At 42.6% G+C, this 19093-nt stretch overlaps 2 protein-coding genes across 2 annotated transcripts; one reads left to right on the forward strand and one right to left on the reverse strand.

Moving 5' to 3' along the window:
- Window positions 1–694: 694 nt before the first annotated feature.
- On the forward strand, window positions 695–16130 carry snrnp200 (small nuclear ribonucleoprotein 200 (U5)). Its single transcript, XM_020632955.3, has 44 exons — window positions 695–948; window positions 1164–1327; window positions 3006–3177; window positions 3284–3476; window positions 3618–3673; window positions 3790–3888; window positions 3999–4151; window positions 4259–4358; window positions 4446–4582; window positions 4680–4757; window positions 4908–5081; window positions 5189–5326; window positions 5425–5580; window positions 5661–5831; window positions 5933–6126; window positions 6228–6351; window positions 6936–7085; window positions 7190–7432; window positions 7522–7710; window positions 7814–8011; window positions 8104–8256; window positions 9611–9691; window positions 9844–9927; window positions 10278–10384; window positions 10473–10591; window positions 10675–10829; window positions 10914–11103; window positions 11189–11362; window positions 11504–11664; window positions 11784–12011; window positions 12119–12310; window positions 12419–12597; window positions 12710–12861; window positions 12957–13065; window positions 13166–13274; window positions 13370–13559; window positions 13673–13837; window positions 14003–14124; window positions 14236–14379; window positions 14483–14659; window positions 14764–14924; window positions 15088–15169; window positions 15258–15350; window positions 15453–16130. The coding sequence occupies exons 1-44, from the start codon at window positions 904–906 to the stop codon at window positions 15600–15602; spliced, it is 6411 nt and encodes a 2136-aa protein (XP_020488611.1). The 5' UTR covers window positions 695–903; the 3' UTR covers window positions 15603–16130.
- ciao1 (cytosolic iron-sulfur assembly component 1) lies at window positions 16131–18606 on the reverse strand. Its single transcript, XM_020632956.3, has 7 exons — window positions 18214–18606; window positions 17640–17788; window positions 17442–17553; window positions 17264–17352; window positions 16973–17177; window positions 16793–16859; window positions 16131–16635 (listed from the first exon to the last, which is right to left on the reverse strand). Exons 1-7 carry the CDS (start codon window positions 18350–18352, stop codon window positions 16401–16403), a joined length of 996 nt encoding a protein of 331 aa, XP_020488612.1. The 5' UTR covers window positions 18353–18606; the 3' UTR covers window positions 16131–16400.
- Between the last annotated feature and the right edge of the window lie 487 nt (window positions 18607–19093).

Genomic DNA, 19093 nt, shown 5'->3' on the forward strand with positions numbered 1-19093 from the left:
GGCATTAATATATTCTTGTATAGAGGATGCAAACAATAATTAAGTTTTTTATTGTTGAATGTTTTCTGACAAAACTGTCTGGGTCCACATGGTCCACACAGAATCATCGCTTTGATAATATTTTGCCATGCAAAGAGGGGTCTGGGTACAGTAGTTGAGAAAACCCTAATAGGTCTACATGTGGACTTTTTGCTGTTCATGGGAAAATATGTTCGTCATGTTCTCTTTTAGTTGTTTTGTTGTTTTATACATATATATATATATATATATAGCCTACAGCAGGGATGGGCAACTTTGGTCACGGCAAGGGCCACATTCAATTAATTCTCCATGCCAAAGGGCCAAATTGTAGCATACAAAAACGATCAATTATGAATCAATTATTTAAAAAAAATCAATTATGTCTCAAATTGAACTCAACATATACCAGTGATCAAACATTATTATGGACGTATTTCTGGTTTTCATGATTTCAGGGCAGATTTTGTCACGTTTTCTTTCATGTTTCCAATTCACTGATATGTACAAATTGACCTTGAGGGCCACATTGAGGGGTTGATGGGGGCCGCCAGTCGCCCACCCCTTGGCCTACAGTACATTCTTTATTACAGTCCATGTTTTATACCCTTCAGGGGGCGCTGCTCTTACCGCCTGTTGTGACCTTTGACACCGGAAGAGGAAACCGCGGTGCGCTCGTGTTAGCCACAGCTTTTGTAACGTATGAGAGACGCACCGTGTTGAATGAACTTCGGACAGAAAACAATCTCATGCACAGACAAAGTCGACAGTGACCAATGTTTCCAGCGTGTTCAAACCAAACAGAGTGAAGTGAGCTGTGTGGATGTTTGTAGTCAGCAGGCTGGTCCACAGACAGTAAAGTTCCGTAAAGACTAAAGTAGCAGCATGGCGGATGTGACCGCACGTAGCCTGCAGTACGAGTACAAAGCGGTGAGTCCTTTTCTTTACGGACAAACTATTTATTAACAGATAGGATGCAGAGGTACTGTAGTTCTGTTTGCCTGTAAATGTCGTTCTATTATTCAGCTAACTATCCCTATGATTTTAATATATGTGTCTTCTTGTTTAGCTTCCTATTAGCCTATTAGCATGTAGCCTAGCGACAGCGGTGCAAGCCTGATGTCGGCTTTGTTTTGATTTGGTAGAACTCAAACTTGGTGTTACAAGCTGATCGCTCTCTGATCGATCGCACACGGAGGGATGAACCCACCGGAGAGGTGCTGTCCCTGGTGGGGAAGCTGGAGGGGACAAAGATGGGAGACAAATCTCAGAGGACCAAACCTCAGAAACTGGAGGAGAGACGAGACAAGTGAGTACTGAGTCACTGTTACTGCTGTATTGTGTTGTTTATAAGTTCATACTGAGTCACTGTTACTGCTGTATTGTGTTGTTTATAAGTTAATACTGAGTCACTGTTACTGCTGTATTGTGTTGTTTATAAGTTAATACTGAGTCACTGTTACTGCTGTATTGTGTTGTTTATAAGTTCATACTGAGTCACTGTTACTGCTGTGTTGTGTTGTTTATAAGTTAATACTGAGTCACTGTTACTGCTGTGTTGTGTTGTTTATAAGTTAATACTGAGTCACTGTTACTGCTGTAGTGTGTTGTTTATAAGTTAATACTGAGTCACTGTTACTGCTCTATTGTGTTGTCTATAAGTTAATACTGAGTCACTGTTACTGCTGTGTTGTGTTGTTTATAAGTTAATACTGAGTCACTGTTACTGCTGTGTTGTGTTGTTTATAAGTTAATACTGAGTCACTGTTACTGCTGTAGTGTGTTGTTTATAAGTTAATACTGAGTCACTGTTACTGCTCTATTGTGTTGTCTATAAGTTAATACTGAGTCACTGTTACTGCTGTAGTGTGTTGTTTATAAGTTAATACTGAGTCACTGTTACTGCTGTAGTGTGTTGTTTATAAGTTAATACTGAATCACTGTTACTGCTGTAGTGTGTTGTTTATAAGTTAATACTGAGTCACTGTTACTGCTGTATTGTGTTGTTTATGTCACAATTAGAGTAACAGTAACATTTGAACAACCGTAGGTCTATTTTTGTATTGCCACCACATTTGCTCTACATGTTCTGGACTAGATCGTATTTGGCAGTGTTTAGTAGTTATTGCAGCTGAATGTAAAATACATGATATATGGAACTGTTTATCAAAATAATGTTTTTATTAATAATACTATCCCAAATGCAACTACTATAGAATATTTGCCAACTGCAGCCTGACTTCAAATCCTTATTTGGCAGAAATTCGGACAAATTAAAAATCCCGTCACTGATATTTAAACTTAGTTTTGTCAGAAAATAAAGTTGACCAAATCCACTGTTTAGAATTTTAGAGGCTCTGCAAGATGGTTCTCATGCAATACAAATGTAATTGCTGCCTTTAAGATATGAAAAGCAATACTTTCTCTGAGGCCTGTAGTCCATCTGGCAGTTCTTTTTTTACGGACGGTAAAGCACTGGCTCCGCGCTCAGGAACGCTTGATGTGCGTCTTGTCTCTGTGACTACAACGTCCTGACAACGGCCTCTTTGTGACCAACACTGCACCATTGCTTTTTGTTGTATGTTTTTTTCCTTCACTATGAGCACCAAACAGAGGATGATAGCCCTCCTACTTGGTCAGGGTGATAAGCTTAATAATAATCGTCACTAAAACGGCTCTGATATCCGAAATTATTGGCTGGTTGAATAAAGCACCAGTGATGTCAACAGGGCCCTTCTGAAAAGCTGAAATATTTTCAACTAGATGCGCTCGTAGCAGTAGTTCAAATAAGGCTGAGGGTTCTGAAAAAGGACACTGGGTGCTGCCCCCTTTCCCCAGGCGCCCCCCTGCTGCTGCAAACGCTCTCTCCACATTGGAAACAATTTAGAAAAAGAAGCTGGCACTCAGAAAAAAACACCACATGGACACAGACCTTGAGGTAAATTATTGAATCTAATTTAACCATATTTCTTTGTCTCTTCATACAGGCGCCGAAAGAGAGACGAGGACAGGCACGATATCAACAAAATGAAGGGCTTTACCCTCCTGTCTGAGGGCATTGATGAAATGGTGGGCATTGTGTACAAGCCTAAAACCAAAGAAACCAGAGAGACCTATGAGGTGTTGCTCAGCTTCATTCATGCTGCTTTGGGAGATCAGGTCAGTGTTCACCTCAACCACTGTCATAAAAAGTATTACCTTTCTGTCTTTCCTCTGTGACTTGCACCGTAGCATTTACTGACCTGGTCATTTTATTTTCTTCCAGCCACGTGATATTCTTTGTGGAGCGGCAGATGAGGTTTTAGCAGTGTTGAAAAATGACAAAATGAGGGACAAGGAAAGGCGGCGTGAAGTAGAGCAGCTTCTTGGACCAGCTGATGACACACGATACCATGTGTTGGTTAATCTGGGCAAGAAGATCACAGACTACGGAGGAGACAAGGATTTACAGAACATGGGTAAGAACAATGAAAATAACCAAGACTGTTTGTTATAGTAACAAATAAAAAAAGCACAGTTTTTATTCACACTGTCTGATGACATCTTATAGGTTCAATGAAATTATTTCTGTGATTGTTGATCTGATTTGTTCTTCACAGATGACAACATCGATGAAACGTATGGTGTGAATGTGCAGTTTGAATCCGATGAGGAGGTGAGACCCTTTGCTTTCCCCCCTCAAATTGGCTTCTCTTGTATCCCTGACACATAGATCTATTTTTGTTTTTTTAATAGACTGAGTCTCTCATTTTCTCAATTGTTTTTATGTAGGAGGGGGATGAAGACCAGTTTGGAGAGGTACGAGATGAACACTCGGATGAAGACAGCGAAGGCGAGGAGGCAGGTGTGGGCTGCGCTCTTTCAGCAAATGTAAGTGTAAAAATGTACTTTCTTTAAAACTGAAGGCTGTTTAGGATATAAGTACATTCATTTACATTATTGCAGATACACAGAAAGATAATGAAAGACTCTTTGTTTAGCTTGGTGCCACAGGTGATGTGATGACAGTGAAGAAAAAAGATCTACATCCTCGAGACATTGACGCCTTCTGGCTCCAGCGTCAGCTCAGCCGTTTCTACGATGATGCCATTGTTTCCCAAAAGAAAGCTGATGAGGTCTTAGAAATCCTTAAGGTTTGTCTGGCATCTTTTCTTCTGTGAAAATGTTCTCTTGCGCTTACTTGTGTGTATATATTTATTTTTTTGACCTGCTCGTTCATCTTTTTCTCTGTTTTCCTCAGACTGCCAGCGACGATCGAGAATGTGAGAACCAGCTGGTGTTGCTGCTCGGTTTCAACACCTTTGACTTCATCAAAGTCCTCCGCCAACACCGTCGCATGAGTAAGTGGGGTGGAAGAAGTAGTTACATGTGATTTTGACTCTGTGTCTTGTGACGCTGTTAATTACATTCTCTATTCTGATGTACAGTTCAGTATTGTACCATGCTGGCGAGTGCTCAGAGTGAGGCAGAAAAGGAGCGGATCATTGGAAAGATGGAGTCCGATCAGGAACTGTCAAAAATTCTTTACCAGCTACAAGAGACGGAGAAGGAAGACATCATTCGGGTGAGAGCGTGTGTTTATGAAACCATTCTAGAATAATAGCATATAAGAATATTTCATTAAATTCTTAAACTGCTGTTTTTCTGGGTTGTGAACATAGGAGGAGCGATCTCGCAGAGAGCGGCTGAGGAAGTCTCGGGTTGATGACTTAGAAGCGATGGACACTGACCATGGAGAGGTAAAAAAACGGTGTTTATAAATCAACTGTCTGCATGTAAGCAGCTTATCTACATTTTGGTATTATTCACCGTGTCAATCAAAAGTACGACATTGTTTGTATGCACTGCATCAAATAAGTTTTTTTGACATATCTATTACACTTCTACAGTCCATGACCCCTCGACAGCTGCTGGACCTCGAGGACTTGACGTTCACACAGGGGAGTCATTTCATGGCCAACAAGCGTTGCCAGCTGCCAGACGGCTCATTCCGCAAACAACGCAAAGGTTATGAAGAAGTTCACGTGCCTGCTCTAAAACCCAAGCCCTTTGCTGATGATGAGGTTCGTTGATTACGTGTGTCACCGCCTAACCAAAAGACAAACTAAAAAATGTGCATTAAAAACCAGTGTACAGATGTGCTCATGTCCTACAATCATCTTTTCATCAGGTGCTTGTCCCCATTGAGAAGTTGCCTAAGTACGCACAGGCTGGATTTGAAGGGTTCAAAACCCTGAATCGCATCCAGAGCAAGCTGTTCAAGACCACCATGGAGACAGATGAGAACCTGTTGGTGTGTGCACCCACGGTAAGAAAACTCTTTTTAAGCCAATAGCAATATACAGGTTTTTTTTCCCCTCTGGTGGTGTTGTTCTTCAATCATGTTGTTCTTCTTTGTGCTCACAGGGAGCTGGTAAGACAAATGTTGCTCTGATGGCAATGCTGAGAGAAATTGGAAAGCATATTAACCTGGATGGAACCATCAATGTGGACGACTTCAAAATCATCTACATAGCTCCCATGCGCTCACTGGTGCAGGAGATGGTGGGGAGCTTTAGTAAGGTGAGACTCAGAGATGTGTATACACTGTGTTATATAAAGCAGCCAGTTCTGTGATTTACTCACTTTCTGTATATTTCCAGCGCTTGGCAAGTTACGGCATCACAGTATCCGAGCTGACAGGAGACCACCAGCTCTGCAAAGAGGAGATTAATGCCACACAAATCATCGTCTGCACACCTGAGAAATGGGACATCATCACCCGTAAAGGTGGAGAGCGTACCTACACACAGCTAGTGCGGCTCATTATCATTGTAAGTTCTGCGCATGTGTTGAACGCTTGTTTAGCAAGTGTTAAATTTAAAACGGAGATATGATACAAACTCAATGATAACAAAGTGAATATGTCTTATAGGATGAAATCCATCTGCTTCACGATGACCGTGGACCCGTGCTGGAATCTCTGGTGGCGAGGACAATCCGTAACGTGGAGCTGACCCAGGAGGACGTGCGTCTTCTTGGTCTCAGTGCCACACTGCCCAACTACGAGGATGTGGCTACCTGCCTGCGTGTAGATCCTGCCAAGGGGCTCTTCTACTTTGATAACAGGTATGCTGTTTGGAGAAATCCACAAAGATCCCACTTTGTTCCCATGTGTTTTCTGGTTTGCATCTTGTGTGTCTGAGACTCTCTTCTCTTTTTCTCTGTAGTTTCCGTCCCGTGCCGCTGGAGCAGACGTACGTCGGTATCACAGAGAAGAAGGCCATCAAGCGTTTCCAGATCATGAATGAGATTGTCTATGAAAAGATCATGGAGCATGCTGGAAAGAACCAGGTTAGTCCATCCCGGTTATAAAATCAGGGAGGTAATCTTTTCAAAGGTATCCCTCAAAACAAAAGGTTTTCCCATTCTGTGATTCAAAGAGTCATATTAGAAAAACGTGTGAACAGCTTCAGATAGAGAAATTCAACAATGCTTAACTGTCACTGGAACATTTATGAATTAGAGAACAGAGATGAAGTCAAACATTGTAATCATTGTTATTTTTGAAAAACAATACCCCAGAAAATGTGAAAATGTTGTTGGTGGGAGGATCAACGTGTCATGTCTATTTTTCTGATGTTTAGTGCTTCAACAATCAAATTCCAGCTAGTGAAAAGAAGAATAATCTTGTAGCCACAGTGACAGTTTAAATCCTGTAACAGCATGAACAATGTTCCTTCACTACCTGCTGATCCAGCACTCGACAGATTTGATGTTGCACCAGAGAAGCTGGGAACAAGACTCATTTAAAAGCTGAACTGATTCGGGGATCTGGTAGCGTAGTTGTGAACGGCCTGGGTTTGAATCTGACCTGTGGCTCATTTCTCGCTGATTTAATGCTTATACATTAAATTGAATTTGTTTTTCTCCTTCAGGTGCTGGTATTTGTTCACTCTAGGAAGGAAACAGGAAAGACGGCCAGGGCCATTAGAGACATGTGTTTAGAGAAGGACACACTTGGTCTTTTCCTCAGGGAGGGTTCAGCTTCTACTGAAGTGTTGAGAACGGAGGCGGAGCAGTGCAAGGTGAGCCAAGACCTCTGGCCTGACTTTACATCAATAAAGAAAGAGATAGCTGACTGACGTTTAGTGCTTGATCCTCAGACTGACATCTTACATTTCTTATCTAGAATCTAGAGCTGAAGGATCTGCTGCCTTATGGCTTCGCTATCCACCACGCTGGTATGACCAGAGTGGACCGTACGCTGGTGGAGGATCTGTTCGCTGATCGCCACATCCAGGTTCTGGTGTCCACAGCCACTCTGGCTTGGGGTGTGAACTTGCCTGCACACACTGTGATCATCAAAGGGACTCAGGTCTACAGCCCAGAGAAAGGCAGGTGGACCGAACTCGGTGCCCTGGACATTTTACAGGTCTGTGTGTGCTTCCTGATAGCGAAACTTTAAAGTGCTTCATACTTTTTAAGTATAGTATTTACCCTGTCATTTCCCTCTTATTTCAGATGCTTGGTCGAGCTGGCCGTCCTCAGTATGACACCAAGGGAGAGGGAATCCTGATCACATCACACGGAGAGCTGCAGTACTATCTGTCTCTGCTCAACCAGCAGCTGCCTATAGAGAGTCAGATGGTGGGCAAGCTGCCCGACATGCTCAACGCAGAGATAGTGCTGGGCAACGTGCAGACCGTAAAGGTTTGTGACATGTAAACACACGTTGTCAACTAAAAAAAGAGCTGTTCATGTGTTTTGTTTTCATATCATTTCTCTAATTTTGTCATTTTTTTTGTCGTGCCAGGATGCAGTGAACTGGCTTGGTTACACATACCTGTATGTGCGCATGCTCCGAAATCCCACTCTGTACGGTGTCTCGCACGATGACCGGAGTATAGACCCCCTGCTGGAGAGACGCAGGACAGATCTGATTCACACTGCAGCCAACGTCCTGGACAAGAACAGCCTCGTCAAATACGACAAAAGGACTGGCAGCTTCCAGGTATGAACATCTTATCAGTTATCATCTCATTTGAAGTGATAAGTGATGAGTTGATCTTTAAATCATGACTTTTTGCTCGTCTTTACCTGAAGGTTACAGACCTGGGACGCATTGCCAGTCACTTCTACATCACCCACGACTCCATACAAACTTACAACCAGCTGCTGAAGCCCACTCTCAGTGAGATTGAGCTCTTCAGGGTCTTCTCACTCTCCTCAGAGTTCAGGAACATCACTGTGAGAGAGGTATGGTATTGTTTTTAAACTTCTTTTAATTTGTATTTTTTTCCAGTTCAGATAAAAATGTTAATGCCTTTACACACTCTGTACATATTTATCATAAAAGAAAAAAGGAGGATTTCTTTCATTTTCATTCATGGGTTTGTCTTATAAAATAAAAAAAGTCTATAAAAGTCAACCGTATTGCAGCGATACTCAACCCATAACTCTCAAGCCAGAATATTTTAAGTTCTACTTAGAAAAACACATCCTCAAAAGTCATTCAAAAAGGGAAACATTGTCAGCCGAAATAATTAATTGCAAACCACATCAGTTATTCCCACACATACTTAGGAGGGCTGCCCATGTTGTCACCGCCCCCATTATTTATTTAGATCTGTATATTATTGCCATCCTGTGTGCGCATGCAAGACAAAGGGAGCAAGAGAAAAAGAGAAAGCTGCTGCTACTTGCCTCCAGTAAATGCACTGATTGAGGTGTCGTGTCTCGTGTTTAAACTGATTTAATTTTCCATCCATAACCAATCAGCTGCTGCCAAGAAGATAGCAAATTTAGCAGGACCAGTAATAAAGCTTTAAGCAAGGCAATCCTGTACCCCAGTGTTTTCTAATTCTTGATATATTCATATTCCAAAATATTAATTCTAACATTGTAATACATCCTGCCTATTATTTCTGAAAAATTAGCTGATCTATTAAATGCTGCATTGTTTTTTCGTTAAATTTTGTTGAAAAGGACCAGAAAATTCTGGAGTCATATTTATCCAAAGGTATTTAAATGGATTTGAGAGAAAATAGAAAGTAGATTTGTGTGCTTTGTCATGCTTTAGAGTTCATTTTGAATATTAAGCCCTTTGATAGATCGAGTTTATATCCTGACATGACTCCCAATTATTTTACGATATAGCAGGTACTGAGTTTGTACATTTTGAGATACACATTAACAGATCGGCCGCATACCAAGACACTCTGTGTTCTGTCCCCCCGCCTTGAACTCCAGCATTTTCCTTTTTCTGCACGTAATGAGGAAACAACAATGACAGGGGACGACCCCGTAGACCGGCTGACCGGGAAAATAACTGGAACTGAAATAGTTTGTCTGTACTCAGGCTTGGGATTTGGCATAGAGTAGTTTAGTGAAAGAAATGTAAAGTCCAAACTTTGACAGGGTCGAGATAATCCCATTCAACCCTGTCAAAGGCTTTTTTTCTGCATCCAAGCAGAGCAGTATCTCCTGGTTATCTACATGCAATAAGCTCACTGTTTTTTATGATCCTGGTTCCAGTGGATCTTTGTCTTTCTTATAAGTTAAAGAAACACCTGCCTGAATTCAAATACTGATCAGTGGTTTGGTCTTTTAGGAGGAGAAGCTGGAGCTGCAGAAGCTGCTGGAAAGAGTTCCTATTCCTGTGAAGGAGAGCATCGAGGAGCCCAGTGCTAAGGTACCAAAGATAACTTGTGCATTAAACTGACCTCATTATATCAGTATCCACCACAGAGGCATCTGGTTATATGATATATGAGTCTCCACATGTGAGATTAGTCTATTAAGGCCTAATTAAGAAACCTTGTGTTTTGCGTCTTCTCATTGCAGATCAATGTGCTGCTCCAGGCGTACATCTCTCAACTTAAACTGGAAGGCTTTGCGCTCATGGCAGACATGGTGTATGTCACACAGGTACACACTACCCTGTTTTCCATTTTTGTTGTGGTCAACTTCAAAATATCTGGTGTTCTCTCTGAATCACAGCTTTCACTTATTATCCCGAAAGTATATTTTCTCTTGTCTTACAAGTTGTTAAATACAATAACAAAATCACAAAGCCTGATATGAAGGTTAAAAATATCTCTTGTACATGTCTTTGATATTTGTTTGATAACAAAATGTTCCAGACTTTTATTTAATTGAGTTAGAAAGGAAATGTAATTGACTGGCCCTGTTAAAGTGAACCATACTCCTAAAACTCTGGTTGTTATTGAAATGTCTTTTCTTAAAGAGTAACATCATTTGATTATATTTACTTTCAGAGTGCTGGAAGGTTAATGCGCGCCATATTTGAGATTGTACTCAACAGAGGCTGGGCTCAGCTGACAGACAAGACCATGAATCTTTGCAAGATGATTGACAAGAGAATGTAAGTTCATAATGTCTATACATCAGGCATCACTGTGTGTTGTTGCCCAGGACAGGCAGCTCATATTCTGTATCCCTGTTGTTGACAGGTGGCAGTCCATGTCTCCACTGAGACAGTTCAAGAAGCTTCCAGAGGAAGTGATCAAGAAGATCGAGAAGAAGAATTTCCCCTTTGAGCGTCTCTACGACCTCAACCACAATGAGATTGGTGAGTTTTCTTCCCACACAAAATGCTCACCAAGTTCCTCTACAGATAGAGAGTAACTAAGATTCACACTTTCCATTTTCCAGGTGAGCTGATCAGAATGCCTAAAATGGGAAAGACCATCCACAAGTATGTCCACCAGTTCGCCAAACTGGATCTGGCTGTCCATCTGCAGCCCATCACCCGCTCCACACTGAAGGTGGAGCTCACCGTCACGCCTGACTTCCAGTGGGATGACAAGGTCAGGAGTTAGACCCAAAAAGTGCAGCACCTCCTCTGCCTCTGTCTCTATTTCTCAGTGACACTTTTTCACTCTCCATCTTAGATTCATGGATCCTCTGAAGCGTTCTGGATCCTGGTGGAGGATGTGGACAGTGAGGTCATCCTGCACCACGAGTACTTCCTGCTCAAAGCAAAGTACGCACAGGACGAACACCTGGTGACCTTCTTTGTCCCGGTGTTCGAGCCTCTGCCTCCACAGTACTTCATCCGTGTTGTATCAGATCGATGGCTCTGTAAGTCACTTGGAATGTGTCTAATAATTCACATGACGTTTCTGTTAGCATTTTGATTCTTACTTTGTCTTTTACCTCTCTGCAGCCTGCGAGACTCAGCTCCCTGTATCCTTCCGTCACCTCATCCTGCCTGAGAAGTACCCTCCACCTACAGAGCTGCTGGACCTGCAGCCGCTGCCCGTCACCGCTCTCAGGAACTCTGCCTTCGAGGCTCTCTACCAGAACAAATTCCCCTTCTTCAACCCCATCCAGACACAAGGTACAGAACAGAAAAAAATGTCTACTACTCTTGCAGTTCTCTTCTCTATTTTTTTTGTTTTTCTATTATTAAATTATAATCAAGGAAGGAGTGTTCAGGGGTTAACTTGTCAATGTGTTTTTTGTGTTTCCGTCACCTCAGTGTTCAACGCAGTTTACAACAGTGATGACAACGTGTTTGTGGGAGCTCCCACCGGCAGTGGAAAGACAATCTGTGCTGAGTTTGCTATTCTGAGGATGCTGCTGCACAACGCAGAGGGTCGCTGTGTCTACATCACCCCGATGGAAGCACTGGCTGAACAGGTATAAATGGACATTTGGAAGATTTATGTGTACTCGTAAAAAAAAAAAAAAAAAAAAATGCTGTTTATTACTTTCTATGTTTTCAGGCATTGATTACTACGATGATATTTGCCTTTTAGGTGTTTGTCAGCTGGCACCAGAAGTTCCAGGACATCCTGAACAAAAAGGTGGTGCTGCTGACAGGAGAAACCAGCACAGACCTGAAGCTCTTGGGAAAAGGTGACATTATTGTCAGTACCCCCGACAAATGGGACATCCTGTCCCGTCGCTGGAAACAGAGGAAGAACGTGCAGAACGTCAGCCTCTTCATTGTGGATGAGACACATCTCATTGGAGGAGAAAACGGAGTAAGAACACCCGAACCTCTCTGTGCTTTATGTCATACACTTCAGATGTGCATTGTGACTTTCCTGTAAACTGCAAGAAGTTAATATCCCTCATTTCTGTTGATCAGCCTGTGCTAGAGGTCATCTGCTCCAGAATGAGGTACATCTCCTCCCAGATCGAGCGTCCCATCCGCATCGTGGCCCTCAGCTCATCCCTGTCCAACGCCAAAGATGTGGCTCACTGGCTTGGCTGCAGCACCACAGCAACATTCAACTTCCACCCCAACGTCAGACCTGTTCCTCTGGAGCTCCACATCCAGGTCTGTGAACAATGGGATAGTAAATCCAAGAATTAAGGAATTATTTTCTTATGCAAGTGTTTGCAGATATTGTCAGGTTCCTGATTAGTTCTTCTTTTTTCTGTTCAGGGCTTCAATGTGAGTCACACTCACACTCGCCTGCTGTCCATGGCTAAGCCAGTCTATCATGCCATCATGAAGCACTCGCCCTCCAAGCCTGCCGTGGTGTTCGTCCCCTCGCGCAGACAGACTCGCCTCACAGCCATCGACATCCTCACTTTCTGTGCTGCTGATGTGGTTCCTCAAAGGTACATTATCTACAATGAGATTCCTAAAGATGAGCATTAGACCTTTGCGGAACCAAGGATGCCATAACATCTTGAACCAGTGAAATACAAATAAACGTTTGTCTCTTTGTAGGTTCCTGCATTGCACAGAGAAAGACCTCGCTCCTTTCCTGGATAAGATAAATGACCCAACTCTGAAAGAAACTCTTGCAAATGGCGTGGGCTACCTGCATGAGGGCCTCTCAGCAACTGAGCGAAGAATTGTGGAGCAGCTCTTCAACTCAGGTACGTCTCATTCCTGGTCTGCATCTTCACCTTTGTCTATTTTGACTTAAGTCAAAAGAGTAAGTCATTCATTTCGGGATGTTTTGGTCCTACAGGTGCTGTTCAGGTGGTGGTGTCCTCCCGATCACTCTGCTGGGGCATTAATATTTCTGCACACCTCGTCATCGTCATGGACACGCAGTACTACAATGGAAAAATCCATGCGTAAGTCAGACTAGTTTGATGCTCTTCTTAATGTGTGTACTATAAATACTGTATGTTTCCTAAGTAACATGTTCCTCCTGTTCCCCTCGCTCTCCCTCAGATATGTGGACTATCCCATATATGATGTCCTCCAGATGGTGGGTAAGGCCAACAGACCCATGTTGGATGATGAGGGGCGCTGCGTCATCATGTGTCAGGGCTCCAAGAAGGTTAGAGAGACTCGTCCTTTTTGTCTTTAGCACTTTTTTCAAACAGTGATTGTGCAGCAGTAAAAAGGAACCAATCGATGTCCTTTTCTTTATAGGATTTCTTCAAGAAGTTTCTGTACGAGCCGCTGCCTGTGGAGTCTCACTTGGACCACTGCCTCCACGACCACTTCAACGCTGAGATCGTCACCAAGACCGTGGAGAACAAGCAGGACGCCGTCGACTACCTGACATGGACATTCCTCTACCGCCGTATGACCCAGAACCCCAACTACTACAACCTGCAAGGTCAGTTTCATCCTGCTGGATTTAAAAAGCAAATCATTTTTTTTTTTAAAGATGATTTCACTTGGTACTGGAAAAGAAAAAAAAAACATCAAGGTTTGTGTTTACCTTTTCAGGCATGTCCCATCGTCACCTGTCAGACCACCTGTCTGAGCTGGTGGAACACACGCTACACGACCTGGAGCAGTCCAAGTGCATCAGCATAGAGGACGAGATGGATGTAGCACCGCTCAACTTGGGCATGATCGCTGCCTACTACTACATCAACTACACCACCATCGGTTTGTGCCAATACATCTATCCCAACTCACTGGAAATCTGTTATCAAAGATCTATTATCTTCTAAAAAAAAAATTATCTTTTTAATAGCTCCTTCATGATTAACAAATGTGTTGAATTCACTCATACATTCAAACTGACCTGGTGTCTGTTTATGTTTGGAACAGAGTTGTTCAGCATGTCCCTTAATGCCAAAACAAAGATCCGAGGGTTGATCGAGATCATCTCAAACGCTGCAGAGTACAAGCACATTCCCATCAGACATCACGAGGACACTCTTCTCCGACAGGTAAAGAAACAAACTGCTCTGACAGTACTCTGAACTATAGAAATGTCACTTATCTTTCTGTCCTTGCATTGAAACTTATTGTATTCGAAAACCGTTTTTTGTTTTTTTTAGTTGGCACAGAAGGTTCCCCACAAACTGAACAACCCCAAGTTTAACGATCCCCACGTGAAGACAAACCTGCTGCTGCAGGCTCATCTCTCCAGGATGCAGCTGAGTGCTGAGCTGCAGTCTGACACAGAGGAGATCTTGAGCAAGGTAGAGATCAGTGATGATTTAGTCACTGAGTGTGGTTAAAAAAAAAACTCTCTTGGAAGGGTTCCTGAGTGTATTTAATGAAGCCCACATGTTGTGTTTGTAGGCTGTTCGTCTTATCCAGGCCTGTGTTGACGTGTTGTCCAGTAATGGCTGGCTGAGTCCTGCGCTAGCAGCCATGGAGCTGGCTCAGATGGTGACTCAGGCCATGTGGTCCAAGGACTCCTACCTCAAACAGCTGCCCTTCTTCACCTCAGAGCACATCAAGCGCTGCACAGACCAGGTACCTCAACAATTCAACTTATTACACAAAGCATCCAATAAAATCCAACTCTCCCCCTTCATACTTTTGGAGATGCATCATCTTAATCCTGCTCTTCTCCTCAGGGTGTGGAGAGTATCTTTGACATCATGGAGATGGAGGATGAAGATAGAACCGCGTTGCTGCAGCTCTCAGACGCTCAGATGGCCGACGTGGCTCGCTTCTGTAACCGCTACCCCAACATCGAGCTGTCGTACGAAGTGGCTGAAAAGGAAAACATCAAGAGGTATGTACGAATCCTTTGAACCTTGTTCTTTGCAGCAGTGATGCTATACATAAAGTGTTAATGTTTCACAGAAGAAACAGCTGCTTGGTAAGAATAAGTAGGATATTTAATCAGTGTTATTTCTTTGACAAATGTTTGATGCGCATGTCGTTGCTTTTCATAGTGGCAGTCCAGTCCTGGTCCAGGTTCAGCTGGAGAGAGAGGAGGAGGTTACAGGACCCGTCATTGCACCTCTCTTCCCCCAGGTATGTACCACGGGTTTTATCGTTTCCGAAAGTCTCCATGAATTCCAATTGTTGTGTCATTGTTTGTAAACATATGTCATTGTTACAGAAACGTGAGGAGGGCTGGTGGGTGGTGATCGGAGACCCCAAATCAAACAGTCTCATCTCCATCAAGAGATTGACTCTGCAGCAGAAAGCAAAGGTCAGTGAGCTTCCCTGCATTCTTCCTCTGACCAAAAAGAAATGTTCTTTAAACCAACAGAGGTCTCATGTTGTTCATCTGTTCTGCCCCTCCCCCCCTCAGGTCAAGTTGGACTTTGTTGCACCAGCCGTGGGCGTTCATAACTACACGCTTTACTTCATGAGTGACGCATACATGGGCTGTGACCAGGAGTACAAGTTCAGCGCCGATGTGAAGGAGGCTGACAGCGAGGGAGACAGTGACTCAGACTAATCAGTAACTTGAGTTTTGCAGACTCGTGGAGCAATTTGTTTTATCACTTTGTTTGTTGTTTTGTACTGTAGATATTCTGACAGATTCACGTCATAATCTCTGCCCTTTTCTTTTTATTCCGTGCAGTTCTGTCTGTAAATCACCGGAGTGATGTACAGCAGTCCAGAAAGATAGTGTGCAGGATCTGTTGACAGCTCAATAGTCAGACATGTATTATAGATTCATGAGAAACTCGGCTGTTTTCGTAAACAGTGGCCAATGAAGCCCCAATCTGTGTTAGTGTATAAAATAAATGACTGTGTACTTAACAACCCACTGACAGTTTCATGACACAGAAATGCAAAACTATTCCAAAAAATAAATTAAACGATCAATATGGGATGCTCTTACTCCAGATTGGGTCTTTGAATACAAGACAAAACTGTCCAGTTATATTTTTGGACTTTGGTTGTGAAATGTTATCCTTTAAATGTTTTTAGTATGATGTACTTTCTGGAATACTTTTTTCAATAAAAAGAAGCCACATAATGCTTTTTACTGTTTTTATTCATGTACTTAATTTTACAAAAATGAATCACAATTCTTAAATTGAACCTTTAATATAGAAATATGACTCACAAATCATAGCTAGGGCTGAAGCATACTTATGAGTTTACAAAAAGGAAAGGGTGAATACTGCTGAGCTTTCAGTTTAGCTGTAAAAGTTTAATGAAGACACGAGAGGTGACCTCAGGACCATGTAGTTCCCAGTGTAACTTTGCAGAAACTGTTTTGTTGTACCGGAGGTGTTTATGTTCATCAGTCTTCTGATTGGAATCTCCAGATGGCGATCTCTCCATCATCGCCGCAGGAGGCCAGTAGTCCCACCTCCTTTGGGTTCCAGGCGACACAGTTGACATCCTGACTGTGAGCTTTAGACACCTGAGCTGATAAAGAGAAAACGGGCTGGTCTGGATCAGACGCCTCGTCCTCCTTAAACACTCGCACAGAATCATCCCCGCAGGCTGTAGCCATGGCTCCAGTCAGCCCACACCTGAACAAAGATAAACATTCACGTTTTCGTATCATATGGAACAAAATATACAGTATAGAGCATTCCCTTTTGTTGGAGAGGAACTTTAGGCTTAAACAAAAGTTACAAACAGGGCTGAGGATACACTGTGTCCATACAAATATGAAGAAGAGCTTACCAGGCGACATCATACACTGTCCGCCCATGGAACCCAGACAGAGTGCAAATACACTTCCACGACAAATCTGGTGGGGGGGGGAGCATAGCAAAGTCATGAAATGATACAAAATGCAAGTCTCCCAAAGACTTGATTTAACGCAAAACTTTATGCCATCGCCAACTACCACTAACAACTCACCACCCTGCCCACTCTCATTGGAATAATCCTTCCAAATCTTGACGGTGCGGTCGTCACTGCAGGAGGCCAGCCTCTGTCCAGCTGCATCAAAAGTCAAACCCCAGACTGTGGACGTGTGACCTTGTAAGGTGGCTCTGCACTCCCAGTCATCATCATCCTCCTTGTAGATACAAATGTTGTTGTCGTAGCTCGCTGAAGCTAGAAGCTGTAAAAAGAAACAATTTAATTTGTGAGATAATCATCTGCCACAGTGAGCGATTATTGGGGTGAAAAGAGTGGGGTGTGACCTACCTCCTGGGTGGGGTGCCAAACAACATGCTTGACATCTTGTGTGTGAGAGTTTATGACTGTGACACACTCGTACTCGTCTTCTTCGTCCACTGTGAAGCACACGAAGAAAATCATTGTCATAGAAACACTAAGGATCAGGATCATGGGCTCATGCGATGCTTCTGAGTTCAAAACAAACCTTCCCAGACCCAGACACTTTTGTCTCGGCTACATGTCGCAAGCAGATTCCCTGACGGTGCCCACGCCACACATTTAACCTCGTTCTCATGTCCCTCCAACACAGTCAGACTCTGGAAGACGAGGTCAAAAAACTTCAGGGTCAAATCTACAAAAAAAAAGTGCAGCAGATTCAATATGAAGAAGTTCAATATCTGACCTCAAAATCATCGTCCTTTTTCTTCCAGATGGATGTTGTTGCATCAAAGCTGGCAGAGGCCAGATAATTCCCACAAGGGGACCACGCCACTTTCCTCACAGTCCGCTGGTGTCCGTCCTGAAGCACACTCTTACACACCCAGGAGTCACCTAACAAAGAGAGGGAGATTAAGCCACTGTTTAAACTGAGTTTGGTATTTATTTAATTTCACTTTTTTTAATAACAGTCTGTTTATGGCACTATGGATTAATAAAAAAATGTTTCACTGTTTAATTGTATGTTTAGGAAACACAGGATGTGTTGTCAAATCGGTAAAAAATTTAACTGTACTTGACCTTTCAATAATAATAATAAAGAACAAAAACATTTAATTTTTTTTCTGGTGTTGTTTTTGTAATTGTGCATGAGTTTCTGTGTGGGTTTTACAATGCAGTACGTCAAATACAGAGTCCATATTTCAGATTGCAGATATATTTGACTTGTGCTTGAACAGTAGAAACCTGATTTCTTTCTTGTGTCAGGGTTAACTCGGTGTCTTGCCAGTTATTGTCATGCACTTTGTGATACATCTTACCCTCTCGTCCCCATATCCGGATGGCCTTGTCGCCTCCGCATGAGGCCAGCAGGGTCCCGGTCGGGCTCCAGCTCACGAACCAGCACCGAGAATCCGGGTGTGCGCTCAGCCTCTGAACCAGGGTCAAACCCTCCTTCATAATCTGAGCTGGTAATATATTCAATGTAAACTCTGAGTGTCGTCGTGTCTGGTACCGCTGAGAGATGAGATAACAAACACTGCGACGCGCTGTGACGAACTAAACCAACATGTCCGCGTCAGTGTGAGAGCAGGAACACATCACAGGAATTATTTTTTTGCACAGTTGAAAAAAGTAGCAGAGTTCACCAAAACCAACGATGCCGGAAATGCCCGCAATCTTCACTTCATGTTTGCTCTCTTTCCGATGCATTGTGGGGCTTTCTTCTTCTTGTTTTGTAGTTTAACCGCGGGGTGTTGGCGGATTTTAGGCACATTACCGCCACCTTCTGGACAGATTTATATCTCCATGATCGTCACATTACTTAATAAAATACTTCTAGATTATTATACTACTAGACTTATATATATTAGACTTAACCATACTTTCGCATGTTTCTATTAATATTTACAGTCTGATAAATACACGCTCTGTCCACATTATGAACTCTACCTTTCTTTACTTTATTCATCAGGTATGATTTCTGAAGGACTTTGTTTGCTTTTTTTTTTATGCAGTATACCTAATAAGAATCAGATTTATTGGCCAGGTATACTTACGCATACAAGGATTTAGACTTCCATAGACCCTTTTCTTTTCTTTTCTTCTCCAACATTAAATATTAAACAATAAACAAACAAATAAACAAAAACCTACATTAGACAATAGTGCAGTGGTGAAAAGTGCTAAATATCCTTAAAC

The sequence above is a fragment of the Labrus bergylta genome, chromosome 2, assembly GCF_963930695.1.
Source record: "Labrus bergylta chromosome 2, fLabBer1.1, whole genome shotgun sequence".
NCBI classification, from domain to species: Eukaryota; Metazoa; Chordata; class Actinopteri; order Labriformes; family Labridae; genus Labrus; species Labrus bergylta.

Bases quoted from the DNA above. Each gene is read 5' to 3' on its own strand.
- snrnp200 (XM_020632955.3), top strand. From the start codon at position 904: ATGGCGGATGTGACCGCACGTAGCCTGCAGTACGAGTACAAAGCG. The intron at 8,012-8,103 runs GTATGAACATCT...CTTTACCTGAAG, and splicing joins AAAGGACTGGCAGCTTCCAG to GTTACAGACCTGGGACGCAT. The intron at 12,012-12,118 runs GTAAGAACACCC...TCTGTTGATCAG, and splicing joins TCATTGGAGGAGAAAACGGA to CCTGTGCTAGAGGTCATCTG.
- ciao1 (XM_020632956.3), bottom strand. From the start codon at position 18,352: ATGAAGGAGGGTTTGACCCTGGTTCAGAGGCTGAGCGCACACCCGGAT. The intron at 17,178-17,263 runs GTAGGTCACACC...TTCTTTTTACAG, and splicing joins TTTGGCACCCCACCCAGGAG to CTTCTAGCTTCAGCGAGCTA. The intron at 16,636-16,792 runs GTAAGCTCTTCT...ATCTTTGTTCAG, and splicing joins ACAGTGTATGATGTCGCCTG to GTGTGGGCTGACTGGAGCCA.